The sequence below is a fragment of the Pleurodeles waltl genome, chromosome 10, assembly GCF_031143425.1.
Source record: "Pleurodeles waltl isolate 20211129_DDA chromosome 10, aPleWal1.hap1.20221129, whole genome shotgun sequence".
Classification (NCBI taxonomy): domain Eukaryota; kingdom Metazoa; phylum Chordata; class Amphibia; order Caudata; family Salamandridae; genus Pleurodeles; species Pleurodeles waltl.
Genome location: NC_090449.1, coordinates 805,182,216 through 805,205,782, shown reverse-complemented (window position 1 = coordinate 805,205,782; position 23,567 = coordinate 805,182,216). Strand labels below are relative to the sequence as shown.

General features: G+C 46.4%; 1 protein-coding gene across 1 annotated transcript in view; it reads left to right on the top strand.

Moving 5' to 3' along the window:
• The window catches only part of DNAH11 (dynein axonemal heavy chain 11), a 2,866,633-nt gene that overhangs the window by 383,138 nt on the left and 2,459,928 nt on the right, over positions 1-23,567 (top strand). Inside the window, exon 5 of the mRNA XM_069211469.1 lies at positions 10,120-10,219. Coding sequence (XP_069067570.1) covers positions 10,120-10,219 — 100 coding nt within the window. The remainder of the gene's footprint in view (positions 1-10,119; positions 10,220-23,567) is intronic.

The following is a 23,567-nucleotide window of genomic DNA, read 5'->3' as shown; positions in this document are numbered from 1 at the left end:
GAAGCCAAGCAAAAGGAAATTAAATTAGCTAAGAAAAATAAGAGAGAAAAAGGTATTTCGATTATGCAAGCTGCTATACAGTTTAAAGATAACGAAGTAGAACAGTTGAATGAGCAGTTGCATAGGCGACATAAAATGACAGATAAATGCTATCTAGTTTTGCCGCCTCTTCAGCAAGATGCAGAGTGCTTCATCCTGCTTATGGCGGCCTCAGTAGCGGCAGTGCTTGCGGCACTCATTGGACTGCGGTGCTGGTGGGTGGCTCAGTGAACGTGCTGGTGGTGTACTGGGCAGCGGTGCTGGTGGCGGCAGTGTCCTGGGCAGCGGTGCTGGTGGCGGCGGTGTCCTGGGCAGCGGTGCTGGTGGCGGCGGTGTGCTTGGCAGCGGTGCTGGTGGTGGCGGTGTGCTTGGCAGCGGTAATGGTGGTGGCGGTGTCCTGGGCAGCGGTGCTGGTGGTGGCGATGTCCTGGGCAGCGGTGGTGGTGGCGGTAGTGTCCTGGGCAGCGGTGCTGGTGGCGGATGTGTCCTTGGCAGCGGTGTCCTTGGCAGCGGTGCTGGTGGCAGCGGTGTCCTGGGCAGCGGTGCTGGTTGCAGTCTTGTCCGCCGTGCAGGTTGGCGGCAACTTCCCTTTCTTTCTGTGCCCCTTCCCCACCATGGATGTTGGCGCAGCTTTCTTCCCACTCCCAACTGTAGTCCTGGGAGGGCCCTTGGTGGCGGATGTCTTACCCTTCTCTCTCCGGGCAGTGGCCAACTTCTTATGCTTCTGAGGTGTGGGACTGTCCGTGGTCTGGCTCCTTGGGGCTGGCTGCCCTGCTGCTTGGTGCACTCCAGAAGCTGGTTACTGCTGGCACCACTGTTCCCGCTGATGTGGTGGCTGAGGTGCTGGGTTGGGACCTGGAAAGGTGGGCCCTAGGGTACTGAAGGAGTGGGGGAGGTGAGGGGAAGAAGTCAAGGTTGGACAGGAAAAGTTTTTTAGACACACTTGGACGGGTAGCTAAAGGGGGTTTGGGAGTGGAGGAAGAGGTAGTGGTTGTAGGAGGTGTTCGTTTGGTGACTTTGGGTGAAGGTGCATGGGCTGGAGGCTGTCGTGAGGTGGATGGCTGTTGGGTGGGTGTGTGGCTGAGTTTGTGTACCGTGGGAGGTGGGCTCACAGACACACTGGGAGAGGACACGGGATGTGTGAATGGTAATGGGGGTGGTGACTGCACGTGAGCGGTGTGTTGTGATGGGTGTGCTGGTGATGGATGTAGTGGATGAAGATGTAGTGCATGCAGGTGTGAGTGGAGACATGGGAGGGAGGAGGGAGACGAGGAGGAGGGGGACACAGTGGAGGCAGTGGCTGTTGGTATGTCTGCATGGGTATGATGCTTGTGTGAGTGCCAGTGGGATGTGTGGTGCTTATGTTTGCCAGCGCTTCCCTTGTGTGTTGAGGTGTGTGCATGCTGGTCTGATGGTCTGCTTGGGATAGGCTGAGGTACAGGGGATTGGGTCTGGGTGGAGGAAGTTGGAGGGGGGAGGCTGGTCACAGGGACAATGGCTGCCATCAGTGCTGAGGCCAGAGTCTGAAAATCTCGCTGTTGGGCTGCCTGACCTGAATGAATGCCCTCCATGCATGCATTGGTCTGTTGCAACTGCCTCGCTACACCCTGGATGGCATTCAGAATGGTAGACTGCCCAACAGTGAGGGATCTGAGGAGGTCAATGGCCTCCTCACCGAGGGCAGCAGGGCTGACAGGGGCATGGGCTGAGGTGCCTGGGGGGAAGGAGATGCCCACCCTCCTGGGTGAGTGGCCACGGGGCAGACGCTGAGGGGCTGCTGGGAGGGCGGTGCTGGTAGGGGGGTGGCAGCTGTACCTGTAGATGCGGGGTACAGAGGGGCCCACCACCATAAGGGAGCTCCCATCAGAGGAGGAGTCCGTGTCGCTGGTCTCAGCTCCTGTCCCCGCCGTGGTGCTGCCCTCGCCCTCCGTCCCACTGGTGGCTTCAGACTCCGTTGTCTCACCCTCCAGGGTCATGTGGGATGCAGCTCCCTCCTACTCTGGTGTCACCTCTCCTCCGCCTGATGATGCTATTGCACACTAGAACAGGGAGACCAAAAAAAGGGGGGGAAAGACATGTTGAGTGCATGCAATACTGCTACCGTTGGCAGACACTACAGACACAGAAGACCTCTGCACTACGCTGTGCACTTATAGTTCCTAGATTATTCACAGGGCCATAGGGTACAAGGCCTATGCCCGATTGCTGCACACATGGAAGTCACATGAGCCTGACTAGGTGTAGTTGCCTCTGAACACTGGTGGGGTGGGGTGCCATGTGGCATGCCTTACGAAGGGACCTTGCCAACTAAACTCACCCTGGCCTAGGTATCACAGCCCGCTTCCCCCACCCAGACACCTCGTAATGCATGCTGAATCAGCTGAATGAGAGTGTACTCACCCCCTTGTGGCTGCTGTGATGCTCTCAAGCTCCCATCCAACTCCGGATAGGCCACTGCCAGGATCCGGAACATCAGGGGGTCCATGGTGCAACGGACACCCCTCCCCAGCTGGACCTCCACCGTCTTCTTGCTCCAGCGGCAAATGTCCTCCCATCTTTTCCGGCAGTGGGTGCTCCGTCTGTGGTGGACACCCAGGGTCCGGACGTCCTTGGCGATGGCACGCCAAATATCCTTCTTCTGGTGGGTGCTGACCTAGAGGAATGGTACAGGGGAAAAGGAGAAGATATAACCGTCCGGACAGTTAGTCATTGGCCTGCTTTCCTACCCTTGCCATGACGCACATGCACTCACCATCGTTTCATGCACGCCTCATTCTCCCCCCCCATCTTCCATCCACACCACTCCACACAGGCATTGCCCATACAGCATACTCACAGTGTACTTACCTGTTTGTCTGGAGGACCGTAGAGTAGCGTGTACTGGGGGAGGACCCCATCCACTAGTTTCTCCAACTCCTCTGTGGTGAAGGCAGGGGCCCTTTCCCCAGACACATGAGCCATTGTCTCTTCCTGACTGAGGTCACAGCAGCACTTGCAGTGTAGGTCCTCTCCTGTCGAAGATCAGGTATCAAGTGATTGAACAGACAGAAAATGGCGGTCACGTCCGCAGCGGTGCGAACCGTCATCGCCGGTGTACATCGTCATTGGCTCCTGGCACCCATAGGGTCCAATGTTAACCAATGCAGGATTGCGCCGCAGTCGTCGACCGCCTACGGCAACGGTATACAACACCAGCGCGGTTACCTCATATCCCCTTGTCCCACATTAAAGGTCAGGCAGCCGCCATTTCAGGGGGCCACATGGCATTAATTTTAAATGCGTCACACATATCTAGGCCTTGCATACACATTACGACAGGGACATAGTGGATTGAAAAATGTGTGCAATAAAGTAGTGTTTTCGTACCTCAGTATTGGCTGACCCTCTGATCGCTGTTCTCCTCCAGAGAGTACGTCTGCTGGGGCATGTGAGGAGATGGCAGCATCCTCCGGTATAAAGACTGCTGGTGGACCTGTCGACAATAGAAGAGCGACATGTAATTGTCACCTACAGATTGGACCGTGCCAGAAACCTGGAACTGTGTGCCCAGTTGGAGCCGGACCTAATGTCAGCAATCCGCCATCCCACAGGTATCCCCCCTCTAGTGCAGGTGCTGTCAGTACTCCATTTCCTGGCAAGTGGGTCTTTTCATACGACAGTGGCCATAGCATCAACGATGTCCCAGCCTATGTTTTCCAATGTGTTGTCCAGAGTGTTGTCTGCCCTGCTGGAACACATGCGCAGCTACATAGTTTTCCCTCAGGTTGAGGATTTGCCAACAGTGAAAGGTGACTTCTATGCCCTCGGACATATCCCCAACATCATAGGTGCCATTGATGGGACACATGTGGCCTTGGTCCCCCCCGCAGGAGTGAACAGGTGTACAGAAACCGGAAGAGTTACCATTCAATGAATGTGCAGATGGTGTGTTTGTCCAACCAGTACATCTCCCATGTGAATGCCAAATTTCCTGGCTCAGTGCATGACACTTACGTTCTGAGGAATAGCAGCATCCCTTATGTGATGGGGCAACTCCAGAGGCACTGTGTGTGGCTATTAGGTGAGGACTTGGACCCTATAAGGTGTGACTAGGGGCCTGGGTCTGGGGTTGTCCCTAAGGGTTAGTGTGTGTCTAACAGTTGTCACTTAACATTTGCAGGTGACTCTGGCTACCCCAACCTGTCAATGCTACTGACCCCTATGAGAAATCCCACGACAAGGGCAGAGGAACGCTACAATGAGGCACATGGGCGAACTAGGAGGGTTATAGAGAGGACCTTCGGCCTCCTGAAGGCCAGGTTCAGGTGCCTCCATATGACAGATGGTTCCCTATTCTACTCACCAAAGAAGGTGTGCCAGATCATTGTGGCCTGCTGTATGCTTCACAACTTGGCTTTACGACGACAGGAGCCTTTTCTGCAGGAGGATGGTCCAAATGGAGGTGTTGTGGCAGCTGTGGAGCCTGTGGACAGTGAAGACGAGGAAGCAGAAGACAACAGAAACGCAGTGATTCATCAATACTTCCAGTGAGACACAGGTAAGAAGACATCACTGTCTGCTACATCTGATACACTTGTTCTACCTCTCATCTGTCTGTCACTTTCACCCAGTGTATGGAGCCTGAGTTGTCACTTTCCCTTTCAATTTCACAGATGTGGGTCCCACTGTGTGACATCTGCTTTGTTTCCTCATGGACTAGAGCTGTGTGACATAGGTATGTTGACAATACAATGGATATATCATTTTTGCTCAGTTATTGCAAATACACATTTTCGAAAGCACAGACTGACTCCAGATAGTTTTGTGATTTAAGGGTGTTTATTTAAGTGCTAAATAGTGGAGGGGGTTGTAAAATGGTCAGGGGTGATGGTGGAGGAATGTCCATGGCAGAGTCCAATCTATTAGTCTCACAGGTGCATTGTCCAAAGGGGCATAGGAAGTGGAGCTGGGGCAGTTTAAGGATGGACAGGGTGACAAAGTGGGACAAAAGGATGACAATCAGGGTGGTCTCATTTCTTGGCAGGGGTCTTGGCATTGTTCTCTGTCTTTGTCCTGGATCTCAGGGATCGCTTGCGGGGTGGTTCTCCATCTGCAGGGGGTGGGGTGCTGGTGTCGTGGCCCTGTGGTGGTGCCTCCTGTCCACTAGCGCCAGCGGAGGTGGTGAGCAGTTCCTCATCCAAGCTAGTGTCAGGGGCCCCTTCTTGTGCCACAGTGTCCCTCCTGGTGTTCATGAGTTCCTTCAGTACCCCTACAGTGTTGCCCAGGGTGGAATTGATGGCTTTGAGAGCCTCCCTGAACCCCAAATACTGTTCTTCCTGCAGCCGCTGGGTCTCCTGAAACTTGGCCAGTACCGTTGCCATAGTCTCCTGGGAACGGTGGTAGGCTCCCATGATGTTGGAGAGGGCGTCATGGAGAGTGGGTTCCCTGGGCCTGTCCTCCCCCCGTCGCACAGCAGCCCTCCCAGTTCCCCTGTGTTCCTGGGTCTCTGTCCCTTGAACCGTGTGCCCACTGCCCCCAGGTCCCTGCTGTCGTTGGGTTGGTGGGTTAGCCTGGGTTCCCTGTAGTGGTGGACACACTACTACTTGACGTGTCCTGGGGACAGAGGTATGGGCCCGCTGGGTGGGTGCTGTGCTGGTGTTTCCAGAGGGGGAGGCTCTGTTGTGGCTTGTGCCAGTGTGAGGGGAACCGACTGTCCCGAGGTCCCAGATGGGCCGGGCTGGTCCCCTAGATCCAGTTGGACAGAGCTGCTGTCATCACTGTGGGCCTCTTCTGTGGGTGGAGTGGACATGTCTGGACCCGCGAGTCCGGTGACGTTGGGTAGGGGTCCTGCAGGGGTGTAAAGGCATGATTATTGCATCTGTGTGTGCCATGGTGTGCAATGAGTGGGTGACCCTGTACCCCAGTGCTTGCAATCTTGTGCAGGACCTTGTGTGATAATTGTTTAGGGGTGTGTGTGGGTATGTGTAGTGGCCATGCATTGGTGATGGGTGTCCATGCTTTGTTGTTGCATGCAGGGCTTAGTGTTGGGATGGGTGGGTTGTGATAGAGGGACATATGTGAGGAGTTGGAGTGATGGGGGTGAGGGCGAGGGTGTGGGTATGTGATTGCATGCAGGTAGGGTAGATTTGTCTTACCAGAGTCCATTCCTCCAGCTACTCCTGTGAGGCCCTCAGGATGCAGTATAGCCAAGACCTGCTCCTCCCATGTTAGTTGTGGGGGATGAGGTGGGGGGCCGCCGGCAGTCCTCTGAACCGCTATGTGGTGTCTTGAGACCACGGAACGCACCTTCCCCCGTAGTTCGTTCCACCTCTTCCTGATGTCATCCCGTGTTCTTGGGTGCTGTCCCACTGCTTTAACCCTGTCCACGATTCTGCGCCATAGCTCCATCTTCCTAGCTATGGTGGTGTGCTGCACCTGTGATCCGAATAGCTGTGGCTCTACCTGGATGATTTCCTCCACCATGACCCTTAGCTCCTCCTCAGAAAACCTGGGGTGTCCTTGCGGTGCCATGGGGTGGTGTGGGTGATGTGTGAGGTGGTGTGTGTTGTGATGTATGGGGTGATGTTTAGGGGCATGTGGTGTTTTGTGCGTGGATGTGTATGTGTGATGGTGTTGTGTGCCTCTGTATGGTGCGGTTGTCTTTGCTGTGCTGTCTCTCTGGCCTTTGTCTAAATTTCTGGTCTTAAGGGTTTGTGGGTGATGTGGGTGTGTGTTTTATATTGTATTGGGTGTGTGGGAGTGGTGTGTGTATGTGTATCAGGTGTGTGTATTTGGAATTGTCCAATGTGGTTGTAATTTGTAAATGTGTGTGTATTTTGAGCGCGGCGGTGTGTACCGCCAATGGAATACCGCGTTGAAAGACCACTGCGTGGATTCGTGGGTCGTGACAGTGTGGGCGTATTCCTGTTGGCGTGATGGTGGAGGTTTTGTTATCGCCAGTTTATCACTGACCTTTGGTGTGGCGGACTTGTGTGGGTGTCTGGAATTTGGCGGATTCCGAGCTGTGGGTCGTAATAGCTGTGGCGGAATTCCGCGGCAGTGTGTTGGCGGTCTTCTGCACGGCGATAAGCGGCATTTACCGCCAATGTTGTAATGATCCCCTAAGTGTCTCCTGTGGATAGCTAGTCATGCCAGACTGGGGCAAAGTCACAAGTTCATGCTGACCATGATGGCGTCTGGGCCGGCTACAGGGACCCGGTTAGGACCGTTGATCAAGAGTATCTTAAATCCTGGTTGTGGAGTGTTGCAAGGATGTGCGCAGAGGATGCGTCATGAAGCTGAGATGATGCGTCAATTCCGAGGGGCTGAGATGTGAGGTTCTACGTCATCATCTAGGATCCTTTTGAGGAGGGCTTGCAATGCAAAATGTGGCGTCAAGGATGTGTCATGCAGGTGATACGATGCATCAGTCCAGAGAAGCTGCAAGACTGTGATGTGAAAAACTGCATCATTTGCTGCCGTCGATGAGCTATTTGTGATGCAAGGGCCTGCAATGGGGACGCTTTGCACAGTGGCGGCTCTGATGCTGGCTGTGATGTTGATGTGGAGTCTTGCTTTGAGAAATCGCAGCAGAGGCAATGCACTGGTTCTGCTTGGGTTTGTGCTGTGCAGCAGAGGTGATATGTCAGTTCTACTGGATTTCAGTTCCAGTTTCAAGGGTCCAGGACTGAGGTAGCATCACTTGACAGATTAGGACTCACACATGTCAGAGCCCAGGTTTTGGATTTAAGGTTGTTGGAGCCTTCTATCCCTGAGGCTCTAGCCGTGATGCCAGCCAACTAGCTGTTGGAGTCACTCTGGGGTCCTGGATTCAACAGATGCAGGTCCATCCCTTCTCACCAATGCAAGAGGGCAGCAGTTCAGCACAGCATGACGGGAGTCCTTCAGAGCTGCAGTTCTACATAATACCACTCTTTTCAGCAGCGTGATATTCCCTCTTGGCAGAGTTTCAACAGATCCAGAAGTGTACTGAAGAGTTGGTGTCTGGGGTCCATTATTTATACTTGAGCCTGTGTTTGAAGTGGGAGAAGCCTCTAGAGGTTTCCCTTTGAAGCCTACAGACTTGTGCCTTCTCTTTCTTGATTCTAGACTAACTGCAGGGGGTATGGAGCCCTTTGTGTGGAGGTGGGACACAGCCTATTCAAGTTTAAGTAGGGTTGTGCCCAGCTCCACTCTCCCATCCTGCCAGTGACCGCCCAGCCAGGGACACCTAAGCTCTTTTGTGTCTGGCTGTCTAGGTGGAATACAGAAGGCAAAGCTGCCAGCTACTCCCAGTCATGTGGCCCAGAGACAAGCTGCAGGCATTAATGGCTAAGGCAAAAATATGTTAACTTTTTTTTAAATTGGCATTTTCAAAATTGTAATTTAAAATCCGACTTCACTACGAGTGAGGATTTTTTATTACAATTCCAAAGACTCAAACATGAACTGATTACCTGCTCCTATTTGGGAAATTACAGTTCTAAAATGTGATAAGGTAACTCCAATGTTACACTGTGAGAGAGGTAGGCCTCTCAGTAATGAAAAACAAATTCAAGAGCTTTTCACTATTGGGAAATGTAAAACTTAAAAGTACATGTCCAACTTTTTAAATACACTGTACCCTGCACTCTGACTGTCCAGGGCCTACCTTAAGGGTGAGATATGTATTTAAAAAAAGGAGGTTTGGGCCGGACAAAAAAGTAGTTTTGCCATGTCAAAATGGCAGTTTTAAAACTGCACATAAAGGCTGGAGTGGCAGGCATGAGATGTTTAATGTGCTACTTAAGCCAGTGGCACAATCAGTATTGCAGACCCAATAGTGCCATTTAATTTACAGGCCCTAGGCAAAGGTGGTGCCATTTTAGTAAGAACCTACAAGTAAATTAAATATACCAATCAGATATAAGTCAATTCTACCATGTTTTAAGGTGAGAGCACATGCACTTTAGCACTGGTTAGCAGTAGTAAAGTGTGCAGAGTCCAGCAGAAACAATTTCAGCAAAACTGGAGGGTTGAAAGCAAAATTTACGGGAGAAGAAATGCCAAGGATGCCGGGTCTAACACTATTCGCTCAGTGTAAAACCTGTTTCGGAAAGAAAGTCAGTTATGAACATCCTCTATTGGACCTCCTCTTGTTAGCAGAAAAGTTACTTGAAGAATTTGTAGATCTTTTTCCTCCAAAAATAAATACTAAGGTGTCCCAGAGAGCTCGAGAGAAAGGTGTGGCAAGGTTATATAAGTGCGGGGGAAGTGGTTTCAATGAATCTATTAATTTGAGTATACTTTGTAATGGAAATCTGCCTTCATAGTTGCCATTAGCCGTCAGGCAGAAGATAATGACATTAAGGTTTCTCTTTTGCTTGGTCATCAGTGTTGCGGTACGTTTTAGGCCAAAAGATGGCTACTTTCTTTAATAAGTTATTTTTTTCTTAAGTTCCTCATCCATATGCTCTTAATTCAGGCTGGGTGTGGACATGGTATGCCCTGACATGGGTCCCGTGCCCACTGTCACTCAAACGAAGCTACACTTGATTGAAGCACCTCAATCAGGGCGAAACTAGTCTAAGGTTGATTGTGCTCCAGTTCTTGGAGCTTCTGGCCTTGTAGTTCGGGGTGAACTATTCTCATTTTATCAGGGTCAAGACTGATTTGCATATGGCTGGGTCCAAACTGAGGTGGCATGGTGTTCAAAAGAATGATTGGTTGGAAAGCTACCCTGAGCGATTGACAGTGATTTAGACTTACGGCAAGCATTTCTCCCATCACCTTTTGTGTGTTTGTTAATCTAGGTCAGGGATTCTCTCATTCTTAAAATTATTTACATACCCACTAACATTTTAACAGAATGACATATGTTTTAAAACTCTTCTATGACTAGTTAATGTTTTCTCTTTGAACCTAAGCTTTACATAGCAGTTCTCATCAAAGACTTATTAAATTGCCAAAAGTTGATCCGCATGGAAAACATTTGTATTGTTTTTTAAGCAGTTTGTCGCTTATTTTGAGTGTACTATCAACACACGGAAACATCCTTGCATGAGCATAAATGCATCATCCAGGCATATTGTTGTATACATGATTTTATTTTTTTCATTTTAGTTCCAGTCTCCAGATGTTCAGACTATGGGTAATATTCTGCATGCTAAAGAAAGCAGCTACTATACAACATTCAAGACTCTTTCTAAAGAGGTAGAACATGGTAAGGTATCATAATACCAATCTAAATTTTGGAATTTCTGTGCATAATAATTATCAACATATTAATTGTATCCACTCTATTATCATGTGCAAAAGAACTCTCAAATTAAGTAGTCAAACTAGTTGCAGACTTTGCTGTCATACACAGTCTGAAATTACTTAATTATCTTCACTTCTCAATCCTAAAATGTTCTCATTATTCCTGAATGTACTGAAAGGATTTTAATTTTCGGAAATAAGTCCTGGACTTCCTGGTGTTTGCTGTTTAACTGTGCATTTTCTGTGTCTTGAATGGTAAGTTCTATGGAACTGTGTGCGCATTACAAATTACATTTATATCATCCACGTCAAAATGTTTATTTTTAACAATGAATTACAAGAAGAATTATGTATACCTTCATACCAAAAATTGAATGTTTTACACAATAGCTGTTCAGTGAAGTGAAAGACTATGATAGTGGAGCTTTGTTTACTGTGAATCAATCAATCAAGAATCTGCATCCTAGCGTATACATACAGACCAGTGTTAAAATTGTTATACCGTATGACACCTCCCAACTGTCCACTTCCAACAATCATAAAACACACTCACCCACAAGCAGGCACACAACATACACATAAACATACTTTTTTACACTTAACTCAGCTGCCAGGGAAGACTATATTGCAGCTAATTGTACTCCATTTTATATCACGCTAACAGTGAATAATGAACTATTATTCACTATTAGTTTAATAAAAACATTGAGATAAAATAGAGTAGAGCCCTAACTGACGTTAAACTGCCATTGTGTTCCTGGCACACATTTTGCCACCTCTGATGCCAGGGGTCGCAATCTCCCTGCCTGGTGTCGTAAAGGGCAAGCCAGGGGTCGCAACTATAACCCCTGGCGACCCCTAAATGACATGCACAACTTGTATCCGTGCATGCAGATAGGCAGACATACTGCTGCTACTCGCCATATCGTGATCACAAAATATGCTGGCACCCCTCCACCAAGAAAAGGCAAACCGGGACCAATGCATCCACGCAGAGGGAGACTTCTATGCGTTCCCTGGCACTATGTATACTGAGAAAACACATATGATTAAACGTTTGGCTGAATGGACAGATGGGCAGAATGATGGATGTTTGGAGGTCACAGAAGGGATAGTTTGATAATAGGTGCTCGGTTGAGGTTCATTTTTACCTAATTTTTAGCTCTTGTGTGAACAGAATCCAGTTTGAAGTAGATCAATGAGATTGTCTACATCTAATGGAATCGTTGACTTCCCCTAGAAGAAATGTCTTCTCCTGGTTGGTGGAATAAATCACTCAATGCACATCTTATCTCTGCATCTAGATCTCCACATCTGATATTTGAAATGATCGACTGTGGCCATAATACAGTGCCCTCGATATGCTCATTCCAATTTTCAGCACTTTAATCATACATATTTGGCATTGCAAATTTTAACACAAGCTTCGCGTTTTGGTGTACCACGTTGATCACTGTACACAAACACGAATAATTCAGTCTGATATTGCCTTCTCTGAACCATTGTTTTTAAGATACCTCATTCCAATTGGTTCAAATGGAGAAATTAAATATCCCAGAGTGCAATGGTTTCTTAAAGGAAAGTCAAGGACTAAAACGGTGTGGTGTATAATGTATAAGCTATGAGCTCTAGGTATTCTGTCATATACATTCATGAACTTACAAGGCTTTTTGTAACAAAAAGCATCCTGTATTGATGTGGACAATTAAGCTTATTACATTTTTCTGCCACAGGGTAAAATCCCTTCTAAAGAAACCATCCGTGGATCCTAAGGTTGAATCCAGCCATCACCCTATTTCACACTGCCATATGTGCCTAAAATGACAGAAACAGATCATGCAAGATGGCTCACAGACCCCCCTTCCCCCGTCAAGAATGCAAGCAGATCTTGAATTCCTTTTTAGGTCGCAGCCTACTAGACAGTACAGTTATGGGAGTTTAAGAAAGTTGATCTGGGAATGCATTCTGCCCGTCACTTGCCATTGGCTTTGTGGTTTGTCACATGTTTTTTTGCTTCCCATTTGCTGACTTTATTTGCTTTAGGCTGTCCAGATTCAGTTTGAATGCCGTCTAAAGAGAAAGCTGTGTTCACTGAATACTTCCAATAACCAACAGATCTTTAAATTTTGTTCTTTTCTGTCACGTTTGCTGGGCATTCAAAGGCCAAGGTCATATGTCAAGCAATGCTTTCATGAGAGCCTGGTTATTTTGTTCTGCTTTGTGCTGACTTCAAAGTGACAGCATTTGGGAAATAGGAATGCAGCCTTTTTCCTTGGAGCCTGCTTATGCCCTTTTTAGGTCGAGATTGCAAGCGCTTTGACCTGTTGTAAGTATTGTGGGCTTTTAACAACGCCCATGTCACACCCATCACTTTCACTCATTCATGGGCTTGACTTTCAAAAATCCCCTGGTCATAGGAAAATGCTTTACATTTGTCCCGCCTGGAAGTTGTTTTGTCACGCCTTGCAGACTGCCCCGTTAAATGCATTGTTGCACGATTGCTGATGTACTTCAGCGTGGGCAAACACATTTTTTGTCTCTACCCTCCATGCTGCATGGCAGCCATAGTGCCCACAGCACGACAGGTACAATAGCGTGAACTCGATCGGTGGTATTCAAGCGCTGGTCACATTGTTCACATTTACCCAATCAGAGTAATTTCTTGTGGCTCTCCCCTTAACACTTGAAAGTGGTGAATTATTTACATAAAACAAAAATCTTCAAAGTGAAAGTGGCTGTCCTGGCACGGCGGGAGCGTCCATACTACAATATTCACTGCACTCAGGAAACTCGCCCCATAATGCTTTGCAGGACATTACTTTTAAAAAACATTGTTGCCCATAACTCACTGTGTTGTGGTCCTTGGACAATGGGACCACCACCAAAACGTTCAGCATAACACACTCTTTCTGTCTATGTCATCCCTGGGTTCCCACACTATGTTAGTGGGGACTCCAAAGTAATAGCCCATACCACCATTCATTATCAATTTAAGCTCTCTCAAGGCAGGAACTTTTGTTTTACAGCTGAAAAGTTATGTTTTATGGGCCTTGTTTGTACTATTGTTGCAGTAGGCCTGCTGGCCTTGCAAATGTGTAATGTACTATGCCCCTCGGGGTTAAATATATGATTACACTGCCTTACTTTCTCCCATTCTTTCTTTCATGTGGTTATGCTCTCTAAGGGCTGACTATATGGTTACATGACCATGTTTCTTCTTGTGGTGATCTCTAGGGGCTGTTCTGAGCATTGCAGACAACGTACAATAATACTCCCAATGGGACCACATTCAAAACACACGTTCTGTCTACATCATCTCTGGGTCCCCACACTAGGTTATTGGGGATCCCAAAATAATGACCACTCCCACCCCTCAGTGTCTTTTTAAGCTCTCTCGTGGCAGGAACTTTTGTTTTACAGCTGTGGAATAGCTTGTGCTTTAAGAGCCTTGTTTGTAATATCATTGATATAGGCCTGCTACTCTTGAAAATATGTAATGCACTATGCCTTCTAGGGGGTAAATATATGGACACACTTCATTATTTACTGCCATTCTTTTTTGTGTGGTTATGCCCTGTAGGGGCTAGCTATCTAGTTACATGACCATGTCTCTTCCAACTGCTATTTTTTTTGTAGTGTCCTCTAGGGGCTGTTTTGAGCATTGCAGTCAAAATACTATAAAACTTTTACAAACATTTTTGCTCATAACTCTGCCTCTGGTGGTCATAGGACAACGGGACCACTGTCAAAACTCTCTTTCTGTCTACATCATCTCTGGGTCCCCACACTAGGTTAGTGGGGATCCCAATATGATAACCGCTCCCACCATTCACTGTCTTTTAAGCTTTCTCACGGCTAAAACCTTTGTTTTATAGTGCAAAGAAGTCATGTTTTAATGGCCTTTTTTACAGTAGGCCTTTTAGTCCTAAAAATGCCCTCTAGGGTCAAAGTATATGGTTACACTGCATTACTTTCCCCAGTTTTTTTTTCATGGGGCTATGCCCTCTAGGAGTTAATATGGTTACATGACCATGTTTCTTACAAATTATATTTTTGTTATGGTGCCCTTTAGGGGCTGTTTTGAGCATTAGAGTCTAATGCCAAAAGTTTATTTCTGATAGAGGTTTAGATGATAATTGTTTGTTTTAATAATCTCTCCTTATTACAATTATGACCATAGTTCAGGCCAACGTAACATTCTTATTACACTACGACTGTTTGAACACTCTTGATATATTTGGGTGACCCTTCTAGTTTATTTCTCCGCTGTGGCTGTTTTGTGTTTTTTTGGGGGGAATTGTGTTAGCCAGCCATCAACTCTGATGGTGGGGTGGTGAAAGTGGTATTCTATTGGAATTAGCATGGCAGATTTAAATTAGGATGCTAAATGGCAACATTTTCCTTTTTTGCTTCAGATAGAGGAAGACGGTAAATATAAGTGCTTTAGTTATATGCAGGGCCACTGGAATTATATAGTAGGAACAGATGGGTTTATGAGGCAGGATTGACCAGTTTATGTAGCAAGAAAAGTCCAGTTATGAATTTACAATGCCAATAGCTCTAACTCAAGCAAACGTAAGACCTATTGCATTGCAAATACGTGTTTTATTTTATTTTAGACATAGCCATCTCAAAAGGTATCTTGTTCTTCATCTGCACAAAACATTTGCATGTTAGTTTCAAAATTATTTTTCTTTGCGTCCATTTAGCTTTGTGAAACTGCCTTTTCAGGAAAAAGTACAAAACCACATTTCAGGCTCAGCGTCAGCCTAACGTATGGTGATCTTGGCCATATTACACTGTTACACTGTCTATGGCCCATTCATTGTCAAGCACAGGATAAGATCTTTTCACAGAAAAGAGCCAGCCACATTGTAACACAATTTGACAATGCCTGGGTTTCACTTTGATTTGTAAAACATATCCTTCATTTATGACATATGTGGCAACTTGTTTGAAAGAGTTGGATAAGTTTAAAGGCACTTTCTTTCAAAGACTTTGGGCCTGATTACAACTTTGGAGGAGGTGTTAATCCGTCCCAAATGTGACGTATATACCACCAGCCGTATTACGTGTTCCATAGGATATAATGTACTCGTAATACTGCTGGTGGTATATCCGTCACATTTGGGACGGATTAACACCTTCTTTCAAAGTTGTAATCAGGCCCTTTGTGTTTGTTTACCTACAAAATAATTATGTATTCTCTCTGCAACTGATCTTTTTTCGGAACACATACATTACTGGATATACACTATTTCCTCATGCTTCCTTGCAGGCACTAGGGCCAGCAGCAATTGCAGTGGCACAGGGGCCAAAAACTCAAGGAAACTCTCGAGCACTGATTATTGTTGTATCTTGCCACTGAACAAGCAGTCCCAAGCGCAGTTACCTTGCAGGCACAAGGGCCATGATCTGGATGGTGCAGCAGGTGCAATAGTAAAGAGGCCAAACGCTCTATGAAACCAACTGAGCACCCATTATGGATATATTTCACCACTGAACAAGCAGTCCCTAGTGCAGTTTCCTTGCAAACATTAGGACCATGGTCTGGATGGTGCAGCAAGTAGAGTGCCACAGGGGCCAAAAGTTCTAGGAAACCCATATAGTACTGATTATTGCTATATCTTGCCACTGAACAAGCAGTCCCAAGCCGAGTTACCGAGCAGGCGCTAGGGTCATGATCTGGATGGCGCAGTGGCACAGGGGCCAATATCTCTTGGAAACCCACTGAGCACTGATTATCAATATATCACGCCTCTGAACAAGCAGTCACAAGCACAGTTACCTTGCAGCAACTACAAACATGATCTAGATGGTGCAGCAGGGGCAGTGGCAGGGGCAGTGGCACGGGACAGAAAGCTCTAGGAAACCCACCAAACAGCGATTATTGATATATTTCCCCACTGAACAAGCAGTTACAAGTGCAGGTACAATGCATGCTCTAGGGCCATGATCTGGATGCTGCAGCAGGTGGAGTGGCAGAGTGGCCAAAAGCTCCAGGAAGCCTACAGAACACTGATTCTTGCTACATGTTGCCACTGAACAATTAGTCCCATGCGCAGTTAACTTGCATGCACTAGGGCCATGATCTGGATGGTGCAGCAGGTGCAGTGGCATAAGGGCAAAAAGCTACAGGAAACTCACTGAGCACCGATTATTGCTGCATGTTGCCATTGAACACCCTGAGGGGCACTTTATAACGATGGCTGAAGGGATTGATACATTCCAGCTTGGGCCCATCCAATTCCTGCAATATAGAAAAATTTCTGCAACGGCACAGGAGCTTTGGCCTACATTTTCAGTGCCCCCCTTCCTCTGCATTGATAACCATGCTCTTGGAGGTGGTGGCGGTGGGAGTTTCATATTGCATACCTATAGAGCATTGCATGAGAACCTATCAGAGAAACCTCTGCTGGTCCAGTCTAGATGAAAAGATCTATTGGCGGAGTCATTATCTGAGCCAGATTGGAGCCGCATACATGAAGGGGTACACCTAGCTAGCTCTAATGCCCAATTTAACCTTCTACAATACAATTTTGTCCGTCAGACTTACCTCCCTCACAGGATATTACATACAGTTTACCCCATACACCATGACACGTGTCCCTATTGTAATAAGCTTGGGGCAAATTTCATGCACATGGAATGGGAATGCACAGCTCTTTCGACATATTGGAACTCAATATTGGAGGCACTAATAGAGCATCCCTATGGAGACTACAATTAAATTTACAATATCTTATAGTAGGCCTTATCCCCTCACCCACTCCAAAAGAATTAAGCAGAAAATGTGTTTTCCTTGGCCTTACTTCAGTGAAACGCTGGATAGCTATACACTAGCTAAGCCCGGAGCCCCCTGGATTTGGGGCTTGGTCACGGGATGTCAGCGAGTGGGCCTTAGCCGAGGAGGTCCGAATGAAGCAAGCCTGTACAGATGAAAAAGTGGAAAATGATTTACAAGCCTGGGCTGCTATGCTCGATTACCTTAAAAACCCTCCTACTGACACCAAAGAAAATAATGTAATTGATGGACTGCACCACTGCACGTACAATGCCAGGACCACATTACAGCACACATTAACGCAATAATTAAGCTTCTTCCCTGGATTTCACTATGGTCTGATGACACGAGAGATGGGGGAGGGTGGTAGGATAGGGAAGGTTGTTCAGGGATTTGTTTATCATGTCATTTATAGAAGAAGTTGACTGTTTCTCTTCAGATTTTTTTCCATTTTCTTTTTTTTAAGTGTTATGTACTTTGCATTTTTGTTCTATTACGAAAAAACCAGTAAAGATCACATAATAAAAAAAATAATGTTGTCACTGAACAAGCAGTCATAAGTGTAGCTACCTTGCAGGTACTAGGGCCATGATCTGGATTGTGGAGCATATTCAGTGGCACAGGGTCCAAAAGCTCCAGGAATCGCACTGATTATTGGCACATATTTCCACTGAACAAGCAGTCACAAGCACAGTTACCTTGCAGGCATTAGGGCCAAGAACTGGATGGTGCAGCAAGTGCCAGTGGCACAGGGGCCAAAAGCTACAAGAAACCCACTGAGAACTGGTTATTGCTACATGTTGTCACTGAACAAGCAGTCACAAGCGCAGTTGCCTTGCAGGCACTAAGGAACCACAATTTGGATGGTGCAGCAGATGCAGTGCCACAGGGTACAAAAGCTCCAGGATTCCCATTGAACACCGATTATTGCTATATTTTACTACTAGGCAAGCAATAAGGAGTGCTTTTTTTATTCTTTTGTAACGATTTCCCCCAAAGTAACACATTACCTAAAGCATCTCTGTATTAAAAGTTGTAACCTACTGGACTTTTCTGTTTGCCTACAACTTATCTTACATTCAATGTGTTTATATGGCACATTTTCAGTTTTTTTAATAGTCCTAAAATGCTTCTGAATCTGGACACTGTAGCACCTTAGCAAGGGCATTCTCCTTTCTATTACATTAGCACTTCAGCCGTTGTAAACATTATATACCTTTTTTTAAACTCTTTTATTAAAGAATCACTCAATCTCAACAGTGCAGCAGCATATTACACAAAATATTGCATGTAATACGACATGGATAACAGTTTTTGGTTAAACACAATAGACAACAGCACACTGTACAGTCTGTTCCCTGTCGCACAAACTATTTTCTCAAAGAAGGGCACTTTTATACCAGTTTCAGACAACCACCGCTGTCCCCATATTTACAGGCCTGGATTGTTCCATCCACCAGGACCTTTTTCCATTTGCATGGATAGCCCCTACTGAGGTACACTGCATGATGGCACCCATCAAGGTCTGTTTCCTAGTCAGCCACCCACAGTGGAAGGGGTGATTCCCATACCCTCACTACATTACTTTTCGCCACAGCCGCTGGTAGTGCAAGCCAAATTCTCTGATATCTGGACCATTGTACATTATCAGTAATGTTAAGAAGGAGGATTCATTTAGCTTACACTGAGACTTCCAGGTATGTAACCTGTTCTTGACACATACCACTTTTTCCCAAATAGTGATGGATTTTAGGATACCCTGATAATATATGGGAAAAAAGTCACTTTGTCCTTGCACTCTCTCTGAGACACAGTGGGAGTAGGTGCTCTCCCTATCTGATACAGTTGAGTCCGGGAGTAGTATACTCTGTGTAGGATTTTTAATTGTACTAGTCCTCATCTTTGAGCGATCCTTTGTCTTGTTCCCATGCTACCCTCAAGTACACTAATGGACCTGGAGAGTTATACACTGACTTCCTATAAAGAAGTCAGTGTATAACCTTCCGTCAGGGGGTACGACAGCAAGAGATCTTTCAACTGAGCCTCTTGAGGCATCTGCTCCCCCTCCACAATGTGGCACCTCAGCACTATACCAATTGCATATGTCTGAACCTTTCAGTATTGTTCATTTCAAATTGTGCTTGCAAGGTCTTGCATGTGATATATGCCTGATCTCTCCATACATCACCCAATTTCTCAATTCTGATGAGAACCCACTTCATGGAGCCCGGAAGGCCTCCCCCTCCTTTAACATATCACTGTCCGATAGCGGGGTGAGTTCCATGAGTTTGCCCTCCCAGCCCAAATACCTGGTGGCCTCTCTCCACACCCTCACCACTGACTGAGTGTGTGGGGACAATGTCCATTTCCATCCAAATTCCACTGAATCTGCGCTGCTGACATTGGACCTGCAAGGGGAAGTCCAAAAATCAGTGGATGCTGCTGTTTTTGTATATAAGGTTCTCAGGAGCGTCTGCTACCTGGAGTTTTGCATCCCGGTCCCGGTAGTTGAATATGCGAGCTATGATGGTTTTTGGGGGACGAGGTGGTTTAGGCTGAGGTATAAATGCTTTGTGTGCCCTCTCCACTGAAAAGAACTTGGAGAGTCTCTTGGGGTGAATGGTGTTGATGATAAGATCCTCTATGAAGACATCCACACATTGGCCCTTGGCTCCCTCCGGGACCCCCACCACTCTGATGTTATTATGTTGTGCCCTACCCTCTTGATCCTCAAGTTTTTCTGCCATTGCTGTAGTCCGCTGTGTGAGCGACTGCACCTGGGACTTTTATCTCTCAGTGGTAGATTGAAGGTGCACAATATTGGTTTTCGCTGTTGTTACTTTATCGCTTATTTACTGGACATCAACTCGAAGTAGGACTATGTCGATTGTAACCGTGTCCGATTTGGGTTCCAGGCTACCTTCAAGGTCTTGTATTGCCACCATGGTTGCCCCCAGTGAAGGTTCCCCTGCTGGTGTTGGTTCCGCTCCTTGCCCCTCTCTCTCCATCTGCTCACTCTGGACCACATATTCGCCAATTTGTTAGTCTGGGGTGCAGCATTCCTCTTGAGTTTCACCATTGTGGAGTCTGACACCAAAACGCCACAGCCTGGGGTAATGGTTAGGGTACTGCACCCTCAACTTAGTGTAGGAGTACCCTAACCAGATCTTGGGTGTTACAAATGATAGAAGGCAGTTGTGGCATGCCCTAGCTGCCAACACATTGCATGATGGTTAGTATCAGTGTCTCAGTCTGATCCAATCTATACAGGCCACACTTTATCCTCTACGAAGGCAATTGGGTAAAGTAACTTTAGGTGGGGATCTGGGGGGCGGAGGTGCAACAACAGAGGGATCAGCCTTGCCCCCAGCCGACCACTCTATTGAACCGAAACCCCACTTTGAATGCTCACCAAGGCTCACTTTATGCTGCCTGCAAGTAGGGGAGAGGAGGAGAAAGAAGGTCCTCCCCCGTCTATCACAGGGTGTGGGCCTTGGTCACAGTCTCATATCTCCCTGTCCAGGCATCCACCAGTGCAGTGGGAGTACTCACTTGCCAGCGCTCATGCATCCCGGAGGCCTCGGGTCTATTGTGACACTGGCCCCATTATCTGTTGCTCCTTCAGGGCAGTGCCATCACCTCACATCAGGCCCAGCATGTTGCTCCCTTGGTCTCCCTTCATCATCAGGCCCCAGGCCATGTAGCTGGTGCACCGATTTCGGCAAGGAGGAGGGCAGGAGTCTTTGCAGGTGCCATAGCCTAGTCCTCTCAGCTTTTCCTGCTGCCGCCAGTATCCACAGGCCTCAGTTTACTTCTAGGTCAGATGAGTTGCAGGTCGACGCATCGGAAGGGGTTTGCCCTGCAGTTGTTGTCCCATCTCCCCGCAGCTGGTAGTCCCACCAAGTGGGGCGGTTGGGGGACTCAGTCGCTCTCCAACGATATCTTCCGATTCCCTCTGTCACGCGGCCGGGTCTCAGATGAGTTGTCCAACCTGGCCGCCGCTCCGATGTCATTAAGTGTCCTCAAACCACTAGACAGCCGTCTGCCGTTCTGGCTCATTCTATATTGCTCCGATTGCCTCAGATATCAGAGATTGTACCAAGCATTGTCAAAGCTGATAGGTCTCGCTTATGCAAGATCTATTGGCTTTGTCAATTTTTTTCAGCCATATTATACAGCAGCGTTAGCTTCAGTGCAGAATAACTGAAAATAAAAATAAAACAGTATAACGCGGACAACGCTGGCTGTCATACAACTTTTTTACATTACTTTCAGCCGTTTTCAACATAGCTAAAAAACATTAGCACAGCCTGTAAATCTCACATAGGCCTGTTGGCTTTGACAATGCTTCTTCTGGATTATAAACTCCAAGAAGCCTTGGCCCACATGCTGAGATTCTAAATATATCACTAATTCACTCTACTTTCAATGGAATCAAACATGACTTCAGTGGCACTTTTCCATGGCCTAGATTAAAGCCTAGATGTACTACGTTGCTTGCAGATTTTTTCTTTAGCTCTTGTTTGAATTGTCCTGCCCGTGTAATAAGTCAGTGTAATGACATGAGGAAGATAAGAACAGCTTTAAAAGTCCTGGGTAATTGAGGTCAGGCAATGCACTGTCCTTTTTAGAGCATCAGGTGCCACATTATCATTCAACAAAAAAAACTGAACTTCACCCAATTGAAAAACTTTGCTGAACAATTACCGTGATGTCGCATTTAAACATTGCCGTCAATGCAAATACCAGTGCCGTTTGTCAGATTTAACCAGCACCCATTCTGGAGAATGAGCTACCTGCATAGGATTGGAACCAATATCTGCCTTCAATGGGTTAAATGGCGATACGAGTCCCAATCATCAAACGTTCTGTTCACCAGAAGGCTGTATTGTGTACCTGACAGGAAAATAGATGTCCTAAATGCCGAAGCAAACCCCATTCTCATTGAAAGCAAAAATGAATCAATCCACATTGTAATCATTGTGAGATTAGACAAACTTAATTGCAATGTATAGGGCGGTTTATTTATGAGTGTCTTTTTATAAACTGAAGATGGACAAATCCTGTTTTATCATAGAAGCTGACAAAGGTGACAACGTTAATGTAATAAATCGGGCAGAGTACAATAATGAAATACTAAGGTTACAAGATGCTCACAAATGTTGCACGAAACACATCACAACTATGATTCCTGACATTATAGCAACTCTAATGAACAAGATTAAAGGCTAATATGAAGATGGACATATTATTCTCAAAGAACATATTTATTACCAAAGGACGGATTCCTGTTCGTATTCTTTGCACCAAAAATGACCATGATGAATATTTCCACCAGGGAGACCCCTTGTGTCTAATATTGGGTAATCAACTGAGAAAGTATAAGAATATGTGAAATTTTCCTTGAGGCCATGCAGTTAGACACACTATTATGACTTGTTTACTGCATTGTTTTGCTTGTACTGCTAGAAATGCATATATTCACCAGTTTTTAAATGTCTGGTCGGGCTCTAAAGCGTTGTCGCCCACCATCACTCTAGTTGTATAACAGATAGAGAACATATGTTGAAATTGCCAAAACCCTAAATATGCTAATAGAATCCAAGAGATTTGCCCAAAATCACGGGATGTTGAGTAGATGCTGGAACCAAAATCTGGTTCCCCTGTTTCAAGTCAGGACCTCCAGCTGTTCACACCCACATCTCTTACCTGCTGGAGTGTCCTGAACTTTGGAGGTGTTAAATATTAAAACAAAATATATATAATTGAGAACCAAGGAAACAAAATCACAATTTTAACCACGATTTAAGAGAAAATTAAACAATACGTCTATTAATCGATGCAAACAAAGGTTTAAAAAATACATAAATTAAAGAAAATAAAACGTGTACTCCTGAAACTGAAACCAAAGCAAAAGCAGGGAACATCTTTCTCTTTGGAGGGATCAAATAAACTATTCCATCTCCAAACTGAGCAACATTGATGAAAGTGCTGGCCTTTGTAGGGGGTACATTTACTATTCCCAGTCCATCATAAGCAACACTAGGGAAAAAGATGAACTTTTTTGGGGTCAGATTTTACTACTTCAACCCTGTGAGAAAACAGTGCTGATTGCAGAGGCCCCCTAACCCTTTGTCCCATTTTTCACTTTTTGCTGGTGTTTTCCTGCCTCTGAGGGTTCCCCATGGACTGCTAACCATTACCAGGGCCTGTGCTCTATATAAAATAAGTATGCAAATTAGGCTAATTATAATTGGCTATGTCAACCTACCTATACGTCACTAGTATCTGGTAGGGCATGCAGGTTTAGTGACCCCAGCATAGTTAGTGCACTGCTGGGGTTCCCAGGGTCATTTTAAAAGCAGGCCTGTCTTGATGGCTGCTTTTAAATTGAAGTTCCATGCAAATTCGACGTTGGAATTAAAAGTACTTCCACAGTCTTAAACTACCTTATTTTTACACGTCACCCCTAAGGTGTGCCCTATGTGCCCCTAGGGTTGGTTGCCATCTAACTATAAGCAGGGAC